The sequence below is a fragment of the Enhydra lutris genome, unplaced genomic scaffold, assembly GCF_002288905.1.
Source record: "Enhydra lutris kenyoni isolate GAN:26980312 unplaced genomic scaffold, ASM228890v2 scaffoldscaffold35, whole genome shotgun sequence".
NCBI lineage: Eukaryota > Metazoa > Chordata > Mammalia > Carnivora > Mustelidae > Enhydra > Enhydra lutris.
The window spans coordinates 15,695,312-15,715,451 of NW_019154119.1; the positions used below are offsets into that span (position 1 = coordinate 15,695,312).

The 20,140-nt window shown below is 57.5% G+C and overlaps 1 protein-coding gene across 1 annotated transcript in view; it reads right to left on the reverse strand.

Moving 5' to 3' along the window:
- Positions 1-1,941: 1,941 nt before the first annotated feature.
- Positions 1,942-20,140, reverse strand: part of LOC111154108 (hippocalcin like 1) — a 109,447-nt gene continuing 91,248 nt past the window's right edge. Inside the window, exons 2-4 of the mRNA XM_022513497.1 lie at positions 6,799-7,194; positions 4,874-4,979; positions 1,942-2,212 (exon numbers count right to left, since the gene is read on the reverse strand). Of these exons, the coding sequence (XP_022369205.1) occupies positions 2,115-2,212; positions 4,874-4,979; positions 6,799-7,176 (582 nt within the window). The 5' untranslated portion in view covers positions 7,177-7,194 and the 3' untranslated portion in view covers positions 1,942-2,114. The remainder of the gene's footprint in view (positions 2,213-4,873; positions 4,980-6,798; positions 7,195-20,140) is intronic.

Consider the following 20,140-nt stretch of genomic DNA (forward strand, 5'->3'; position numbering starts at 1 on the left):
AATCATGGGGGCCAATGCCTTATAATAAGAGTGTGTGTGTTTAGATCTCTGATTGGGTCTGCTTCCCCGGAGGGTCCTGCGACAGCAGTCATTCCCATCCATGCCCCACCCCCATTCCTGGCCCCGCAGCGCCCCCAACAGGCAGTACTGATTAATGTCTTCTGTAAAATTCAAGTCCCTCCTGGGGGGGGCCCCTGGAAGCTCACCGCCCCCCCGCCTCCGCCAGGCAGGTGTCAAGACGCCGCCTCGTCACTTTCTAGCACAGACAGTGCTGCCCGCCGAGGCCCACAGTTGGGGGCGCGCTGGGAACGAGCCTCCGGTGGTGCCATTGACTCGCCAGGCACTCGGGGACAGCTGGAGTTCACTAACGAGACAGCCACCGCCCCTGCCCACCTGCGAGGCAGGCTCCGAGCTCAGGCTCTGCCCGCTCACCTCCATCGCCCGCCTCTCCGTTTCAGCCCTTCCACCAGAGAAGACACTGAGGCTCTGAGAGGCCCCAAGGCAGGTGTGACAGACATGGCTGGCGCCCGTCTTGACTATACATCTCCAGTCCTGATCAGCCCTTCCCGCTGCCATGCCCTCCGGGGAAGGTGGGCCCTCCTCAGCCAAGGGTGCCTCTTGACTGGCCAGTCACGGTCACCTCACACCCCCTGCCAAGGCACTGACCTAGGTTTCAGCCAAGGAGAGGGGAAGCTGGTGGGGAGAATTCTGGAAAGTTCTCCTCCCTCTCCAGGAAGAAGAGAAGACCGGGTTGCTTCTTATCCTGCCTGTGGAATGCTGTGTCAGCTGGACTGCGGGGACCCCAAGGAGACAAGCATGAGGACAAAAGCTAAATGAGAGATTGGGTGGTGCGGTGGTAGGCAGGGGTGGAGGGTACGGTGGAGGGTACCCAGGGGCTCCAGGGATATGCTCTCTCCAGAGGCTGGCCTCGCCAAGCCTACAGCCCGCTGTCTTTGAAGTTAACGTGTGAGACAAACGTCTTACAGTACAAGCACCTTCTGCACGGTTTTGTGCTGCTGGGACCAGAGGTGTCCCTCCAGCCACTGGCTGAGAAACCAGGTCTCCCTCCAGGCCCGTGCCAATGGCTTGGGTGCCCACTCTGTCCTCATGGGGCCTGAGAGTCAGACCTGCCAGGGACGGTCACCTTTTATTTCCATGAGCATTTCTTGGCACAAACGGGGCAGACATTGAAGAAAAGGCTGCGAAGACTTACAGACACAGGGACAGGACAGGGGCCGAGCTGACCGACAGCAGCCTGCTGAACCCGCCTTGACCCGAGGGTCTGGAGCAGCCCGGAGGCTCTCGGGGGCCAACACGAAACTCCGAGAATTCCATTTATTTGATCATTTTTAATACAGGAAATGCCAGACCAATCGACAGGGAGGACAGACCTTGCACAGAGGCCTGCGCTCACTACGCGGACGGACGGACGGTCGCCACGGCACTGGGCACGCATGCATTTCCTTGGAAACGGGCAGATTGAGAGAGCGCATAAATACCACAAAATAATCAGGCTCGGGGGCGGATCACGGGCCACTGGGGCGGTGGGGACCACGCATCACAGGCAACGGAGGCACGAAATACGGGACCTACACGGCACACGTCACTTCACCAGGGGCATAATTTATACACGAAAAGGAAGGAGGCCACAGTATCCGTACGTGCAAGCAGCTTTGGTCAGAGGAAATGCACGAGCGAGGTGGGGCCATGCATGGGGAGGGCTCGCCCGTCTACTCTCCCTCCGCTCTCGTCCCCACCTTTCCCACGGCCACCTGCCAACACCACATACAACAGCTGGCCTGGTCTCGATATCAGCAAGTCCCATCCGTGTCCTCGGCGGTGTTCTCCGGGCTCCCTGGGGCGGGGACATGCCCCGGGAGCCGGAACTGTGAGCCCTGCGTGTAAACGCCTCCCCGGGGGGTGGGGGGGGGTCCCTGGCGGGGGGCCGGGCAGGGGGACAGGAGGAGGCCAGGTGGAGGAGGGAGGCCCAGCCCGTGCAGGTCGCCTGGGCCCCGGCGAGCAGGAACGGTGGAGGCGGCGTCCGCTTCTGCAAGTAAAGCTTCGACGGCGGGATGAGCCTGGGTTCCTCCGCCACCGTCGGGGCGCCCGGCCCCTCAGAACTGACTGGCACTGCTGGGGTCGCACTGCAACAGCCGGACGATGGAGGGGTCGCTCTTGGCACCTTTAATGAATTCTTCCAAGGACAGTTTGCCTGCGGCGCAGGAGAGAGGAGAAATGCGGCTCAGCCGGAGCTCTGCGCTCTTCATGCGTCCCGAGGTCCCGGCCGCCGCTCCCACACCGGGGGACGCCTCCTTTGGTCCAAGGCTCGCACCTTCCTTAGCTTGACCAAAGTGGGACTCCACTAACTTTGCACACCTTTCTGGAAAATCCCTTTCTGCTTTCACTGCCCAGGGCGAAGTATCAGGCGCCTTAAAGGACACACCCCGAGACGACAGGCGCTGTGGCTTAAGGACAACGTCAATCCTTTTGGAAGCCACCCCAGGCTTTACGTAAGAAAGGTGGGACTCGTCCAGGAAGAAAGTCACCCGTAGCTGATTTGGAGCTGAGGGGACCATGGCTGGGGCGGGCGGGGGGCTGCTGGGGACCCCCACCCATCACTGCCCAGTGCCTGCTTTCCCCTGGGGGTGGCATGGCTTGCTGCTCGCTGGCAGGATCGGCCAGTGACGCCCTCCTCCTCTGTCCCTCCCACACCACCGACCCCGTTACCGCTAGGACCGGGAGTAGGAAAGTGGGTTTGAAAACTGAAGTGAGTTCCGGGGGGAAGCCGTGTGGGGACACCCCCGCCCCCCTGTCAACGTGGAAGGACCTAGGTCTGAAGCTGGCCCTGTTCCAGTGACTTATGCCTTGGGGGAGTCTGTGGCTGTGAGGCTGTGGTGACAGTGACCCTGCAGATCGGCAGTAAAGGGACCGAGAAGCCTGTGGCCTGCACCACGCCGCCACAGGCAAGATACCAATGTTTCCACATCTCAAGATCTTTAGCTCTGACCTGGTTGGGAAGACGTGCTCAGCAAGCTGGGGCCAGGGAGCCAGAAGCAACATCCAGAAGCTTCCAGGCAGAGACCCCGCCAGCCCCCTGCCCGAGAGGAACACCCCTCCTCCTGGCCACCAGCAGGAGGCAGGCAGGCTGGCCCCAGGGGAGACAATACAACACCCAGGCTCAAGGACGGACTGGGAAGCAGCCCCCTCAATGGAGGAGAAGTTCTCCAGGGCCCTGTGCCTGCACAGAGGGGCTGCTGGGCTCTGGTGCTCTCCTGTGGTTGGTAGGGACTTTTACCCACCACTCCAACTCTGATCACTCAGAGCGAGAAGCTTCTGAGAGCAGAGCCCCTCCTCCTGGTAGACAGCAGGACAGGTGAGGGGCTGATGGGGGACCCGAGGGGCTCTGGGGGTTCCTGAACACAGTCTGGGTCTGTCCAGCAGCAGTCGGCGTGTTCCTGGTGCTCAGCCCGTCTCCATTTACACTGACGGCCGGGATGGGTGTGGACGGGAGAGCGCTGTGCTGGGGGAAACCCGCCAGGCCCCCCTGACCCCTGGGGAGGGTGGCAGGGAAGGTAAGACAACGTGCAGGGCCCTGCCCACTCTAGCAGCCCCCTCAAGAAGGGGTGCCCCTGAACACCCCTGCCTTTACCTTCATCTCTCCAACAGCAACTCTCCCTTCCCGCACCAAGGCCTGGGACAGATGGACCCCGGGGCTCACAGAGGTGCCCCGCACCACAGTGCAGAGACTCGGGGTCCCAAACAAGCTGGGAAGGGGTGGGCCCAGTTGGCCTTCCGGAGGAGCAGCGGGGGGAGCTCAGGCTGGGAAGCCAGGCAGGGGAGAGGGGTCGAGAGCGCCATGCCCAGGGCTCTGTGCTCACAGCACTCTGGGCATCGTCTCCCTGAATCCTCACAACCACATGAGCCTGCATTTATTATGCCCATTTCACAGAGGAGGAAACCAAGGCTCAGGAGAGCCAAGACTCGGTGCAGGTCCATCGGAGTCTGAAGCCTGCGTCTTGCTACCCTGGAGGGTGAGGCCAGGCTTTAAATCTGCCCAAGGGCAATGCCAGGCTAAAGGCTGTCTTGTTTCACTCGTGACCATGACTAGGGAACCGCTGCCAGGCTGTCTGCTGTGCCCGGCGCACCTTCTGCCCCTGTGCTCACACAGTAAGCCTGTCCCTGGGCCAGCTCAGTCCTCAAACCCATTTGCCAGCAGCGCTGCAGACCTTACAGAGCATTTCCTGATGCATTAGCTTGTTTTTTCTCCAGCTCAACCCAGGGGGTGTTTCCTTTTCTACTCTGTATGTCCCATTTTTTTATTGTTCAAAAGCAAATCCAACCTGACTCTCAGACTGCACTTGGCAAAGCCGGTAGGAGGCCTGGACCTTCCGGGTCGCGGCTGCCTGCTCTTACGTGGATCCTGCAGAGTCCCACTGCCACGGTCCCCCAACAGGGCCCCTGGGGGCCGCTGGGGAGCCTGGCATCTCAGGATGACAGCAAGGGTCCCACCATTCAGGACCCTTGATCTGCACCCTCCCCCCAAACCCAAGAAGGGCCCAGGTGCCATCAGTGCCCCTGCCTCCCTGTCCCTGGGACACATCCATGGGGCTGACAGTCTCTCCTATTTTAAAAGCACTTTAAAACGACACTAGGGCTCAGCGGGGACAGGGAGCACAGAGGACACAGCCAGGACACAGACCCGGGTCTCCCTGACTGAATCCTGCCTCTTCCCTCAGGCCAGGGGGAGCTGGGGGAGGCCTGAGGAGCCGCCGAGGGAGAGGGAAGTGTTCTAAACATGCCTCTGCTCTCAGTAGCCCTGCACACACGCACACACACACACACGCACACACACGCACACACGCCCACTTCTCACCGTCGTTGTTGGTGTCCATCTGCCTGAAGATCTTGTCCGTTCGTTTCTCCGGAGTGGACTCATCCTCGGGCATTTTCATCACAGAGGACACCATTTTGTATATAGCCTGCAAAGAGACACGTAGAAGCATGTGCTCCGAGATTCTGGAACGTTCCTGGGCAGGTGGGGCAGGTGTGAACTTCTGCCCAGGCCACAGAAAGGCACAGAGAGGTCGGGATGCGAGCAGCCGTCAGGACCCTTCCTCAGCTTTCTAGAGGAACATTTCCAGAATGTTCCACGGAGACTATCACAGACAGCACACTGGGCAAAGGAAACCAGACTAATTTATGTGACGTTCGAGAGCAGGCAAAACCACACCACAGGGACAGCCCGGAGACTGGGGGCTGTCTGGGGTGGCAGGTGGGATAGTGCTCGGGACGACACTTGAGGGACCCTTCTGGGGGACTGCGAATGTCTCTAACTCACCAAGGGTGGTGGTCTTACAGGCATATGTGCACGACCCATCGTTCCCCAGCACACAGCTGTGAGCATTTCGCTGTGTGACTGTTAGACCTCTGCTTAAAACGAGCAAGATTTTGCCCCTGACACCCATAGGGAGAACCACATTGTGACCCCCAGAAAGGTATCTCCAGAAGGATGGAGAATGCACAGGTGCACACCCCCTGGGACAGGACATCCTCACGGGACTGGGCCACGCAGCACGCCCAAGGGCAGAGCCAAAGGCAGCACCAAGCCACTCCAAGGTCTTGGTCAGCTTCCAAAGTACTTAAAACTCCAGTCCATGCTGAGAAGGGTATAAGAGGTCAGTATCTCACCCAGCAGGCTGAGGGGCCACGGGGAAGGGTCTCGGGTTTGGGAATGTGGTGGGGGCACCTAGCAGCCGGATCCCATTCGCACAGGTGTGGCGCACCCCCTACCTGATGTGTCTTGGTTTTGGCCAGGCTGGTCTGCTCAGCCAGCGATGGGCATGCCCGTTTGCAAAAGGGGTGACAGGTAGGCTAGGATTCCAGGGAAAAAGAATTCTCACTCCCACCGCCTCTTACAGCGAAGGACCAGAAGGGACAACTGAGCCACACAGGTCCCACCTGTGCTGACTTACTCTGCACGAGAACCAGCTATAGGGGGCAGCGGGGTGGTCACTCCTCAGGCCAAGTGCGGCTGGCGCGGGAGCTCATGGGGTTGACGCTCTTTGCTCAAGACTTAGCTCCTGGGCCACAAAGTTCCTTACATGCAGAGAAGGCCTCTTCTCAGGAATTCTAGAACCGAATCCCCCCGGCTCCAGGGGCCCCAGGGAGCGGCAGCTTCCGGCTCTCTCCCCTCCCACAAACCCAGGCAGCCGGTGAAGGGAACCGAACGGGATTTCTTTCTGGAAAACGGCCTCACCTGCCTCTGACAGGCATGAAGGCATGAAGGGGGAAAAGGCCTCACAGGGAGATGTTCCTTCTGAGTCAGAGCCTGTTACTCTGGGACCACTAATATTTCGGTTTTCCTTTACCGCGGCACGATCCTGGGGACGTGGCACGCTCCTGGGGACGTGGTAAGCTGCGTGTCGCCGTCTCGAATACGGAGACTCGAGAAGGGCTTAGCAGGGAGCAAGGGACCTCCCCTTTAGGATTTTCAGCTCTGCTAATTCTTAGGACATGCCTTCTCTGAGCCTCGGACTTCGTGAAATGCGGAGAAGGACCCCCCACCCTGCCCTTAGCCCAGGCCTGGTCCAGAAATATTGGGTCTTATCATCTCTACGGCAGGGACCTCCCCGGCCAGGTGACAGGCAGTCCATGCTGGGGCAGGGGACAGGTGGCTTCGAGGGGATGGGGCAGGAGGGGGCGGGGGCCTTACCTGCACGACCTCCAGCATCTTACGCGGGGGCAAGTGGCAGGTGGCTGCGAGGGGCCCGGGGCGGGCGGGGCGGGGCGGGGCCCTACCTGCACGATCTCCAGCATCTCACTCCGGCTGATGTAGCCGTTGCCGTCCAGGTCGTACATGCTGAAGGCCCACTTGAGCTTCTGCTCCAGCTTGCCCCGGGACGTGACGCTCAGCGCGATGATGAACTCCCGGAAGTCGATGGTGCCGTCCCCGTTGGTGTCGAAGGTGCGGAAGACGTGCTCGGCGAACTTGGAGGCGTCACCGTACGGGAAGAAGTTGGCATAGATCTTCTTGAACTCGTCCACGGTCAGGTGGCCGGTGGGGCAGTCCTTCAGGAAGCCCTTGTACCACTCCTGCAGCTCGTGGTCGGTGAACTCCGTGTTCTCGCGCAGGTCCTGCAGCACCTCGGGCCGCAGCTTGCTGTTCTGCTTGCCCATGGCAGCGGCTGGTCACCCCTGCGAGACGGGCGGGGGCGGGGGCGGGGGTCAGCAGGGGCAGGTGCCCCGGGGAGGGGGGTGCTGCGTGGAGAGGCCCCCACCGTGCATGAACGCCCTGCGGGGAGGGGGACCATTCGTGGGCACATCCTGTCTCCGGGATTGTGTTAATGGGGGGGAGGGGCGGGATGCAACCGAAATCAGTGGAATGAGGTGGTCCGCGGCCGGCCGAGCGCACCCGTGACCCTGGGATCTGAACGGCTCTCTCCTCTCTTCGGCACCACGTTCTACTTTTGGAACAGGAGTCCAGAAACTCTGAAGGTGTCCCCTCTCTGTTTTGCCTCTGAGAAGCCCCCCGGGGTGGGGGGCGGGGTGGGGTGGCTCTAGAATTAGAACGGAGCAGCCCACGACGTTTCCCGAATGCGACCAGTAGCAAATCGGGCGCCGTGGGAGCGCGGGATGTGCCCCCCATGCAGCTCCCCGCGCGGCCCGGATGGAGGACTGATCCGCAGTGACATGGCGGCCACACACTGACCCAGCTGTCACCTCCCCAGCTCATTTCATGGTCCGGCTCTGATGGTAACATGGAACAGTCATCATTTTTCAAACATACAGAAGACGAGACCATCAAAGTGAAATGTTTCCCGCCCCCGTCCCGGAGACGCCCGCTTGGAACTGCTTCCGTATTTAGGAACCCCAAACAGTGTGCACCGCGCCCCCATTCAGTAAGAGGACAGCCGGAGCTCATCTCTTCTCCCCGGCACGTCCTCCTGACTCCCTCCTGGGTTTTATTAGCTTTATGATACATATCCCTGTTTTTACTTGTTATCTATACAGCTTTATCTTTTTAAAAAGATTTTATTTATTGGGGCGCCTGGGTGGCTCAGTGGGTTAAGCCTCTGCATTCGGCTCAGGTCATGATCTCAGGGTCCTGGGATCGAGCCCCACATCGGGCTCTCTGCTCCACAGGGAGCCTGCCTCTCTGCCTAGTTGTGATTTCCCTCTGTCAAATAAATATTAAAAAAAAAAAAAAAAAGATTTTATTTATTCATTTGTGGGAGAAAGCAAGCAGGTGCAATTGGGGGGAGGGGCAGAAGGAGAGAGGATCTCAGGCAGAACCGCCCCCCCCCCCCCCCCCCCCCCGCTCCCTGACACAGGGCTCGATCTCGCGATCCTGAGCTGACAGCGAGAGCCAGACGCTTGACTGACCGAGCCACCCAGGTGCCCCTTTATGACTTTAAATTACATAGTTCAAGTTCCTTTCCTAACTTCTACGGAGGGCAGCCTGGCCATGTCTTTCCAAAGCTGCAAATGCCCAGCTCTTCCATTCGGAGGAGTAGCTACAGATACTCCAGCCGGGAAAACAGCACACGTGTGCTGGGCTTGCTGCCCCGATTCCTGTAACAACCCAGGCGTCCGTCACCACACACCGAGAAGCAGTAACCAAGATGTGTTTTTAAGTGAAAAGAAAAAGTGCGCAGCAGCACAGAGTTTTCTGCCCTTCGTGAAAAAGACAGAAAACAATGTACACATGCGTGTTTCCGTGTCTGCAAGGACCCGTGAGGATGTGGCATTGCCTAGAGAGAGATGGCTGATGGACAAGGTTGGAATGGGGAGTTTTTATTGTAAATCCTTTTGCAATTTTAAAATGCTGACCTCTGTGTATGTATCTTCATACAAGGAGCACCTGGGGGGCTCTGTCGGTTAAGCCTCTGCCTTCCACTCGGGTCATGATCTCAGGGTCCTGGGATCCAGTCCTGCTCCGGCTCCCTGCTCAGTGGGGAGCCTGCTTCCCTCTCCTTCTGTTGCTCCCCCTGCTCATGGGCACACTCACGCTCTCTCTCAAATAAATAAATAAATAACATCTCTAAAAATAAATAAATAAACAAAAATAAAAATAGCCCGACCTCTATTTCTTCATTGAGAAACTTCCCTCTTGGTTCTCTCCCCGTAAGATCAAGTTACTGATCTCCCCTCTTCTTTATCAGCTTCTGTTCTGAGAACCACCATTTTTACAACGTCAGGGTTTACAATCTCTACTTTCTGCCCTTACCTATAGGCTGATCCTAAAAAAGCAGAAGCCAGCAAATGTTTGAGGAAGCTGGTTGTCAGGGCAGGACCCGCCCTGGGGGAACCATCCTTGCCTCACTCCAGTCCACGCAGAACCTTCGAAGCCACCTCGCCAAGTGCAGCGTGTCCTATAACGAGGACACACATGACCTTTGTTCCACAGGAGCTGAGAGGTCACAGGAAGTCAAGGTCTCAAGGTCAGGGAACCCCACACCTTCACCAGCCAGCTCTCTGACCCACCCTAGGACGTGCAGCGGCACGGTCTGGAAGGCCCCCAAAAGTCCTGGCATTCACAGGTCGCTGATTCTGCTTCTGGTCCCTTCAGAAACTCAGTTAATTAGTAAGATTTTTTTTTTTTTTTTTTTTTTTTTGTAATGACCACTGTGATTCCTACGTGAAAAATAAAGGTGAATGTGGAAATCAAGATGTCTGATGGGAGAAGGAAAACCAACCAAGAAGGTCAGATCTCTGTCCACTGGGAAACCTTCAGGCCAGGTTTGGGGCTGCGGCTGCCTCTTGATTCTGCGTTTTCTGTCATGCTCTTGGGGCCCCACCCAGACCAGCTCCCCAGTCCTTCCAGGTGTCCTCTTGGCGGGCCTGATGGCAGGCCATTGGTATGGCCTTGCCTGCCAAACCCAAGGACCGGAGCTGAGGGCACAGGGAGAAACCACGTGGGTGTTGTCAGGGCCTTGGGCCAGGTGCCCATCCTTCTCTGCCTGTCCATCTGTCCACCCACAGGCTCTCCTGCTCGCACTCCAAGGTGGGGATCAGATCCAGGCAGCCTTGCGCATGACCCCGAGACCCTCCCTGAGGCTGGTCCCCTCCCTGAGGCACCCCCTGCCCAGGCCAGCCTCCTGGGGGCGTGTTCTCGAGCACACATGCCTACACACACGGAGGGGAGCTCGGAATCCAGGAGGCCCCTGGTGCAGCGTGGGGACCCCCCAAAGGTGACCCCGCAGAAGCCACTGAGCGGGCAGGCCAGGCCGCAGGGAGAGCTCTCAGAGCTCAGGGCTACGGACACCCTCCGCTCTCTCTGTCTCCAGGGCACTCTTCTGCGGCCCAGCTCCCACGTGCTTTCTCTGCTCCCGTGAGGGTCCCTTTATTAACCTGCCAGCCGCACCCCTGCTTTGTCCGCTCTGTTTAAACGGCCTCCTGGCCTCCTCCTGTCACTTAGGACTTCTGCATGGCAAATTTGGGACTGCAAAGCTTGGAGCCCAGCTGGCCCGGCGGGTGGCCAGAGAAACCCCCACACAGGATGACGCGCTGTGTGGCTTCCTACTGGCAGCCTCGCCTCTCTGTGTCCTCGGAGCACTGAGCAGCACCCGCCCCGGGGCTCCCAGACGCCACCTAGGACACCCTGAGGGCTTTGAGCACTTCCAGGTCAGAGGCACACGGGCCTGAAACGGTCTCATTTCCAACCCTTTCATCAGTTTAGCTGCTCTCGAAGCCCCGATACGGCATGCTCTCCTCGAGTTGTGGGCATGTCCCAGCCAGCGACCCGGGTGGGCACCCCAACAGTTGTCCAGGGTCTCCCCATGGGGCCTCCCATCTGCAGCTTCAGCGGCTGCAGAGCCCCAAGCACGGTGGGCCTGGGCCTCGGATGGTTCCTTCCGCACCTGCTCGTCCCCGTTCTTCACTCCGTCTGCCAGACCCGGCGCTGTTCCCACCAGCAGCAGCGTGTGTCCCTGTGTCCCCAAAGGGGGCACATCATATCACGTGGGGTGCAGCGGGAGAGGACCAGCGTGAGCAGGGCGGGCCGGCCGCCGTTCTGGACGGAACCCCCAAATTCACCTTGGAATGCGACTGGATTTGGAAACAGGGTCTTTAAGAGGTAATTAAGGTCAAATGAAGTCATTGGGGTGGGTCCTGACCCAATGTGACTGGGGCCCTTAGGAGACACAGAGGGAAGGGCGTCTCGGTGGCTCAGTTGGTTAAGTATCTGCCCTTCAGCTCAGGTCATTCAGGGTTGTGGGATCGAGCCCCACGTCAGGCTCCCTGCTCAGCGGGGAGTCTCTTTCTCTGCTCATGCTCTCTCTTGTGCTATCTCAAATAAATAAAATTATATCTTCAAAAAGAAAAAAGACACAGATGGAAGGCCACGCGAGGTCACAGCAAGAAGATAGCTGTGTGCAAGCCCAGGAGAGGCCTCAGAAGGGACCAAACCCATGACACCTTGATCTCAGACTTCTGGCCTCCGGGATTGTCAGAAAATAATGTTTCTGAAGCTGCCCGGTCTGTGTTACTTGGTTCTGACAGCCCCGGGATGCTAGCTCAGCTGCCCCTGGCCACGGACTGCGTCAGCAGATGCCATTAGTGTCTGTGGGACCAGGCACCGGGAGGTTCCCACGGCCTCCCTCCCAACCTGCCAGCAGGCTCCAGAGGCAAAGCCAGCACTCGGCCTGGGGCTGTCCGGCCCCCGCCCCACACCCTGCAGCGGGCAGCCACGGGAGGGTCCACGAGAGGGCCACGTGGCCACGGACAGCACCTTCACCGGGCCGCCTCGGATCGTTAATGGCTCATCCTTTACCCTGATTAGCATCCTGTCTCTTTCACCATGGAAACAAGCGGCCTTCTGTCAAGTTCTAGGCTCTGCGGGTTCAGGATCGGTCCCTTCAGAGTCCACTCACCTCGCTGAAGACCAAATCCACACTCAGAACGATGCTATCGGTCTGCCTCAGGATGTGTCTGTGATTTATGTTCTTTCAGATCCCACAGAAACGCCAAACCCCCAACACCTGCTCTGCCTGAGACAACACGTGTTTACGGAAAGGAAAGTACCAGATTAGGGAGAGGGACCAGTATGGTCAACCCAAAGCTGAAAGGTCACAGGCAGAGAGAGAGCTCAGCGGTGCGCCTGAGGGGTGGCCTCACACCTTGCCAGCTCCTTCCTGCGTGTGTCCCTGAAGCTGCCCCACGAGACTGTGAGTCCCCCTTCTCACAGTGCTTCCAAATGGGGGGTGGAGGGTGTTCCTGAGAGGCTGCGTGCAGGGAGAGGGCCTCCTTCCCAAACTAGGGTTTCTTCCTGGTCCGACAGTCTAAGATCCCCAGGTCTGGAGGTCCCAGGTTGGGGAGTCTCTCACCACAAGCAGTGACCCTTCCCAAGAAAGGTAAAGGATTCCGGGAAGGGAATACAGCATTCCCTGGAAGATTCTGGAAATGTGAGGTCTACACGATGGTGTGCCCCACCTCACCCTGCACTGGGTCCTGAGTCATTTAATTGTGGGGATGCTTGCCCGCACATGTCCCCAAGCCGGTGCTCTGTACCCCAAAAACCCAAGCCCAGAAGTGGGGGCACCCTGGCCATCAGCATGTTTTCGGGGCCTGGCGCCAGGCTGGGCACACAGGGGTGCAGTCTCCTGGAGCCCATCAGGCCCTCTGAATGGCCAGGGATGCACCTTCTTTTTTTTTTTTTTTTTAAAGATTTTATTTATTTATTTGTCAGAGAGAGAGAGAGAGAGAGAGCGAGAGTGAGCACAAGCAGATAGAGTGGCAGGCAGAGGGAGAAGCAGGCTCCCTGCTGAGCAAGAAGCCCGATGTGGGACTCGATCCCAGGATGCTAGGATCATGACCTGAGCCGAAGGCAGCGGCTCAACCCACTGAGCCACCCAGGCGTCCAGGGATGCACCTTCTTGTTCTCGATGTGCTCAGGCAGTTACCACACAGGTGCCTATGGATGGGGTGGGGGTGGGGTGGGTGGTGCTCCTGGGACAAACGATTACATTCCCACAGGGACGGGGCAGTGGGGCGGCGGCTAGGTAGTCTGCCTAGGAAGACAGCATGCGTAATCAAAACTGAAGTGTAAGGGCCTACTTAGCCAGAGCGACTCCATCTTGGTTAAACAGCTGTTTAGTTGTTTGTGCGGTAAACTTAAATTAACCCTCCCCCCGAGAAGAACTTACTTAAAAGCAAGTCCAGGAAACCAGTAAAGTGTAGTTGGCTAGTCCCTGATAACAGAGCCCAGAATACAAGGACAAGTCAGGCCAGATGAAAACATCTAATCAGTAAAAAGCACATATGCAACTTTCCTAACCACCAAAGAATGTAAACCCCGCCTTTTGGCCGCCAAACTTGGGCGCCAATTATGACCAGAGTGAAAAGACACACAAACCCGGTAGGTTAAAATAACAAGATATGGGTTGCGGTTTTACCCAATAAAAGGTAGTAGCCTGTGAGACTGGGAGTGGTCGCTCTCTTCAGGGGCGGCCCTGACCGTCAGTCGATTCTTGATGCTTGGCACAAATAAAGCTTTGCTTAACCTTCGCTTTGTATCAGTCTCGCTCCTTTGATAACGGACCCCAACTATAAGGAGGACTTTAAAAGCCACTGGAGGTCAGGGCGCCTGGGTAGCTCCTTGGTCACATGCCCAACATGTGATTTCAGCTCAGGTCTTGATCTCAGGGTTGTGAGTTCAAGCCCCACATCGGGCTCCACACTGGGCATGGAGCCTACTACAACAAATAAAACCAAACCAAAAAGCCACTGGAGGTTGATGCCCACAGGCCACCTCTAGGCAGAGTCCAGGCGCTGGGAAGGCAGGGGCCACCTTGGCCAGACTGGGAGGGGGCAATGTTATCTTCATCTTAGACACAAGTGAGGTTTCCATGAAGCACGAACTCATCTGTGACCTTCTCTGGGGTCCCTTCCTTGCCCAGGGCCGCAGGCAGTGATGGAGGCCACCACGGTGCTCCCAGCAGATAGATCCCTCACCATGAAGTGGCGCCCATGAAGGCGAAATGGAGCCCCTCACGCTGGCCCCTCACTGGGCCAGCTCCCATGTGCTTCCCGAAGACAGACGAAACAGTTAACCCCGAGAACCTCGTTTTAGCTCTGTCCCGGAGGCACTCAGCCCAGAGCACGCAGCCTCCCAGGGACCCAGGGCGGGGGAATGCTGCATGAACACTGACCCCTCTTTTACTAATCACGCCAAGGAACCGTTATTGATGACTGGGAATATGGATGCTAACAAGCCAGCCTTTCTGCAGAGACAAAGCAACCACCCCCTTTCTCAGCAGAAATGGCCCCACAGCCCTGGTGCTCAGGCACACACCCATCCTTCATCTGTAGACCAGATAATCTCTCATCTCCGCTGACGGATGGGGTAAAGAATGGGCGTGCCAGGAAGGGTGATCAATTCGGGATCAGAGCCACCGTCTCACTCCGCGTGAAAAGCTTTGTGATCAAGCAGGGCTCGGATCAGACAGCCAACAGCCTTCTGAATGCATCAAAGATCGCATTTTCATTCCCAGTAATGGAAGAATGGGGAGACGGTTAATGTAGCACTTACATCCGTCCATCTCTCTGGCTCTCGGTTACTCTATCTATCGTTCTTAATGTGCTAAATTGTTCCAAGAGAAAAAAAAATAAGCGCAAACATGTAGCTGTGAAAATATGTAACCCAAAGTAGGTATCGGCAGCAAATTAAAGCCTTTTTAATGGCGTAGCTCTTCCAAATGCTTGGTGAGGCTCCGGGGAACCAAGTACCGAGCGTGTCATTAATCACAGCTCCACACTGGCTGACGGCATGGGTCGACACTGCAGCCATCGCTTTAAAATGCTTTCGTCGGGTTAGATCTCCAGAGCTCGCTTGGCCAAGCGGACTTACAAGCACTGGGAGGAAAAACAATGGGAAGGACGAAGGACGGGAGGAAGCAAGTCCTTATGAAAGGCCAAAGCTCAGGATGAGGCTGGGGGGTAGGGGGGAGGGGTGGGATCCGCGGTGAATCTGAACTTCAAGCAACCCTTGGGCTCTTCGGGGGATGAGAGCTTGTTTTGCCTGGGATCGAACAGGAAAGTCTGGGCTGAAGGGACCCGCAGAAAACGGGCAGTTTGCTCTGGTGACTCATTAACAGATGGACAAATGCTGAGAATTGGCCCTTCTCTTCTCCAAGGAAGCGGGTGACAGGCAAGCTGCAGGCAGCCTTGGCTTCTAGTGCAGCTTGTCTGAGGAGGGGCCAGTCCTGTCCCAAAGGGTCTGTGACCATTGCCGGATAGCCCCCAGCAGGAACAGCTCCCTTGGGGCGGCTCAGGCTGCAATGCGGCTGGGCGGACCCTAGAGGACGCAGGCAGGCGGACTCCTCCGGACCGGACTGGAGACCCTGCCTCCCCCGCCCATCCCCCCCACCCCGCCTCCTCTGCATCGCGGGTGCCTCAGTTTCTCTGTCTATAACCTAGATTTGTCCAGTTCAGTAATCACCAGCCTCATGTGGCTATTGAGCACGGAAAATGTGGCCCGTCTAAATTTGCAGATGTGCCCACAGAGTAAGACACACATTGGCCTTTGAGGACTTCCCACATAAAAATAATGTAAACTATCTCATCATGATTTTGCTATCCTGATGACATGTGGAGTGATAATTGACACCGTCTGCGATATCGAGGGGTTAAACGAATCATGTTGATAACCTTAATCTCCTCTGTTTCATTTTACCTTCTTTCTTTTTTTAAAGATTTTATTTATTTGACAGAGAGAGAGATCACAAGTAGAGAGAGAGAGAGGAGGAAGCAGGCTCCTCGCCTAGCAGAGAGCCCGATGTGGGACTCGATCCCAGGACCCTGAGATCAGGACCCAAGCCAAAGGCAGAGGCTTAACCCATTGAGCCATCCAGGCAGCCCCTCATTTTACCTTCTTAACGTGGCTACTAGAAAAATGACACATGAAAGTGGCCGATGTTCCATTCCTACTGGCTGCTCAGCCCTGGGTAGACCCTTGGGACCCTGCAGATCTGGGGCCACCACACAGGGACTCCTGAAGCTCATGACCACCCTGTTGACAGGCCCATTACTAACTGCCACCCAGCTGGGGCAGGTACCCATGAATGAAAGATCATAGCATTTCCATTTCCCAATCAGTCACAAGTTCTATTTCAAGCATTTTCGAGAACTTTCCTAGAGCCCAGCTGCAGTGATGGCCCAGGTCCTTATACGGCAGAGGATCAGAAGCATAGAAAGTGTTCTCTCAGGAAGAACAGCCGAAGCCCCTGAATGAGATCAGGGGGACAAAGGCCGGCGGTGGCAGACTCCCTGGGAGCTCAGTTACAGGGTGCACCCAGGTCCAAACTCAGCCCTCTGACCTCCAGGAGCCCATTTTCAGAGGGCTTCCTGGAAATCTGCTGCATCCAGCTTACCGGGCCAGTGAGCTTTGGTTGAGAAATCCCGCTGAAAACCCTCTTGACTTCTGCACCCATCCCCCGAAGCTTAAATCCTCATGACTCTCCAAAAGCTATTAAAAAAAATAATAATAAAAGAAAGGAGGGAGGGACGGAGGGAGGGATTTGGCTGAGACCTAGAACTCCCCTCCCTGTCTGGAGCCTTCCTCTCCACTCAGCGCAGGCTGAAATGCCCTAAATGAGGCTCAGAGAAAGGAAAAGGTGGAGAAGAGGAGAGAGAAACTCCCAAGAGACCGTTCTTTCCCCCCCGCAGAAGCTGCCAATGCAGCAGAAACTGTGGGTGGCTTTCCCCACACATCTCGTGCCTCTGACAACACTGGTTTGTCCACGTGACTCCTCGCCTCAGCTGCCCAGCGAACTTCTACTCAACCTTCAAAGCCCAGCTCACAAGCTCCCTGTTCGGGGCTGTGCGTCCCAGCCCCCAACAATTACTCTTTCTTTTGCACCCCAATACCAATTTTTAACCCATTTCTATTATGGCCTCAGCCTTTATAACACCATTTACTTGTGTCTTTCCCTCATTGGACTGTGAGCTTATTGTGGAAAGAGAATACCTCATTCATCCCGAAGCACTGTCCAGCCACAAGGCCTTTGCCGTGTGCTGCTCCCTCCACCTGGTCTCAAGGTGCCTTCCCTCAACGCTCACGTCTTTGCTTGAGTCTTCTTGGGGGTGCCTCCTCCAAGGAACCCATCTCAAATAGCATCAGCCCTCACGCTCTGGTCCCTCACCCTGCCCCCTTGTCCTAGCGTTCCCTACTCCTTGGCACCACACTGACACATTTATTGACTGTCTCCTCTCGTTCCCCTGTATCCCCATGTTGCCCAGAACAGGGCTCGGTGCTCGGTAAATCCATCTGCAGTAAGGGTTGTGGGTTCCGAGGGCCTAGCACAGTGCCTGAATGGAGGAGCTGGTGAATGAGTAAATGGGTTTCTTCTAGGACCCTCTCGCCCCAACATTTTGTGACTTCCCCAGTATTAGGGACCCAGGAAGGCGCATCACAGATCAGGACGTTAAAGCACTCTCTTGCCCAGATCTGAAGCTCCAAGAGGGACATTCTGTAATCCAGACTTGGTATTTTGGAAAGTTCCACTTATTGGCACGGGAACAGCCATAGCTGAGCAGAGGGCCTGCCTGGGGCATGTCAGATCCCAGGGTCCAATCACCAAACCCGTGCCATCCCCTCTCTCCGTCTGTGAACACATCCCAGCTAGGTGGCCCTCAGCCAGGGTTCCCACTCCCCCTCCGGCTGGGATCTTTTCCCCAGAGCAACATCGCTGCTCTCTGAGTCTCCAAAGGACGAGCCCTCGGAGCTACTTGCCCAGTGGAGGAAGGTGGCTTAGAGGAACAGACACAGACGAGCCTCTGGGGAGAAAAGTCAGAGGGCAGAGGAAGAGAAAATGCCCGGGAGACCGGTCCTCCCCCTTGTAGAATCTGCTAACGCAACAGGAAGAGAATTCCAGGTAGGATCCAAAACAAGACCCTGGGATTTTTCTTATCCCCGAACTGCCTTGTCAGACCACCCATATGTGAGGTTCAGATTCAGGGGCTTCCGGTGGGAGCCTGCCCCTGCCAGGCTGGAGTGGGGGGTTGGAAGTTTCTGAAATTGCTCCCTTGCACCAGCAAACATTTCCCGCAGTTCCATTTCCCCTCTGCCAGGTGTGGGAACAGCTGGATGAACCACAAAGACAAAGGTGCCTAAAGTGCCCCTCCCCCGGCACACCCATGGGCCCCAGGGGTACTGTGCACAAGGAGGCTTCCTCAGGAGGGACCAGGAGCAGAGCTAGCCTGTCCCCAGGCAATGGCTGGGAGGTCGGATAGGTGAGCTCTGGGCCAGGCTTAAAGGCTCCGGGGAGCTCTCCAGGCAGGCAGATGAAGGAAAAGTCTTCATGCGGGGGTGGGGAGGCTGGGAGGGAGCCCACCCGAGGCTACAGAACCTGGGACACTGTCAGTGAGCACGACTGTGGAGCCACGCAACACTGAGGAGAGGGTCCAGGAGAGAACAAGTGGGGACTGGAGCAGGTGAGGCTGCCAATGTCCGCTCACCATGCCCAGCGGGTGTCCAAGCCCCCTGAAACCCTCAGAACGAGACAACCAGCCCAGGACTCAGAGACTCTCTCACTGCTCGACCGTCCACACCTGGGAATCACCCGCCTTCCCCCCGGATGGGATCCGGAGCCCACCAGGGTTGGCTGCTCTTTCAACGGAAACCTGAGATTTCAGAAGCCCCCCCCCCTCCATAGATCGGACCCCCGCTTCAGTCAGCCCTGGGGGCACAGAGCTTGGGGGGCGGTGCCCACCCGGCTCAGCTGTGCTTCTCAGGTGTGGAGATCTGGGACGCCAGCCCGCACACGTCTGCACAAATGCCTCCAGGCTGCACATGTTCGGCCGCAGAATGGCTCCAGCGCTGGCCCCGCCTGCGTGGGACAGATCCACACAGCATGTGACCGAGTGAGCCCCGGATTCTGCACTGATGCTCCCGGCCAGGATGCGGACCCCCGTCCTCCCACCCCCTGCGGGAGGGAAACCCACAGGCGGTGCCTACACACCCTGGCCAGCGGGGCACCTCCTGGGAGGCGGGGGGTGCCCCGAGCCAGGCTCTGGGGTGCGGTGGGTCCCAGGTTCGGTGCCTCAGGCCAGCGTCTGCTCGCTCCTCCGTCGTGGGACCAGAACGCCCGCTTGGTGGCGGCTGTGCACGGAAGGGGCCACACGGGGCAGCGGGTACGTGGAAAATGGGCAGCCCGTGCTCTTCCCGGGCTCCCCTGCCGCACTTTATGGTCTCGGCTGTCTCATAACTTCTCTGGGCCTCTGTTTCCTGAACTGTAAACGGGAATAACAGCCCTCGCCTGCTGCTGTGACCCGTGTCGCCGCGAGGATAGAGGGAGATGAAGGCATAAAAGGACTGACGAATTTAAAACCTCAAGTATCTGGAAGTCACATCACAGCTTTTAGGATGCAGGAAATGAGCTTAATGAGCTTAACTGCAGGATTGAGCAGAGCCAGGCTGGGAGCTGGAGGCTGAGGCTGGAGGCTGAGGCTGGCGAGGGCTCACGGGCTGCCCGCGCTTTTGCACTCACCTCTCGCCCGCATGCTCAGCACAGAGCATGAAAACCTGGGATCCCAGAGGCCCGGATACAACCAGTGCAGGTCTGAGTCCCTGAAATTCTAACTTCTGTTCTTCAGAGAAAATGAGAAAAAAGGAGAGAAGGAAAGGACAGTCCTCCAGGGGCAGAGCAGAGCCTCCAGCGAGCTCGGGCTGCCCAGGTTGTGAGTCCCGCAAAGCCGCCTGAGGCTCCGCGCGAGCCCCGCTCCGCTCCCGCCGGCCATGGACACTGTGACCGGCCCCCGGGGGAGGGAGAAGGAGGGGGAACCCCTCAGGGAGCGGATGGGTTCTGCTCTAAGGGCGAGATGTCTCCTGGGGAGTCTGTGGCTTCTACGCAGTTCTGGTCCACGTAGGAGCTGGTTTCTGCACAGGACAAATGCCCGGAAGGACAGGGAGCTTTGCAGAGACTGAAGGAAAGGTCTGGAATTTGCCCAGAGCGACCCCCAGCATTCTGAGGAGGCTGGGCTGCTCAGATCTGTGCAGGACAGGGTGCACACACACACACACACGCACCCCCACACCCCCACACTCTACCACAGCGCATGGCACATACGCTATGCACACACCACACACATGGCTTACATACATCACGTATACACATGCCGCTGACTGTCCCAATGCCTCCGCCTG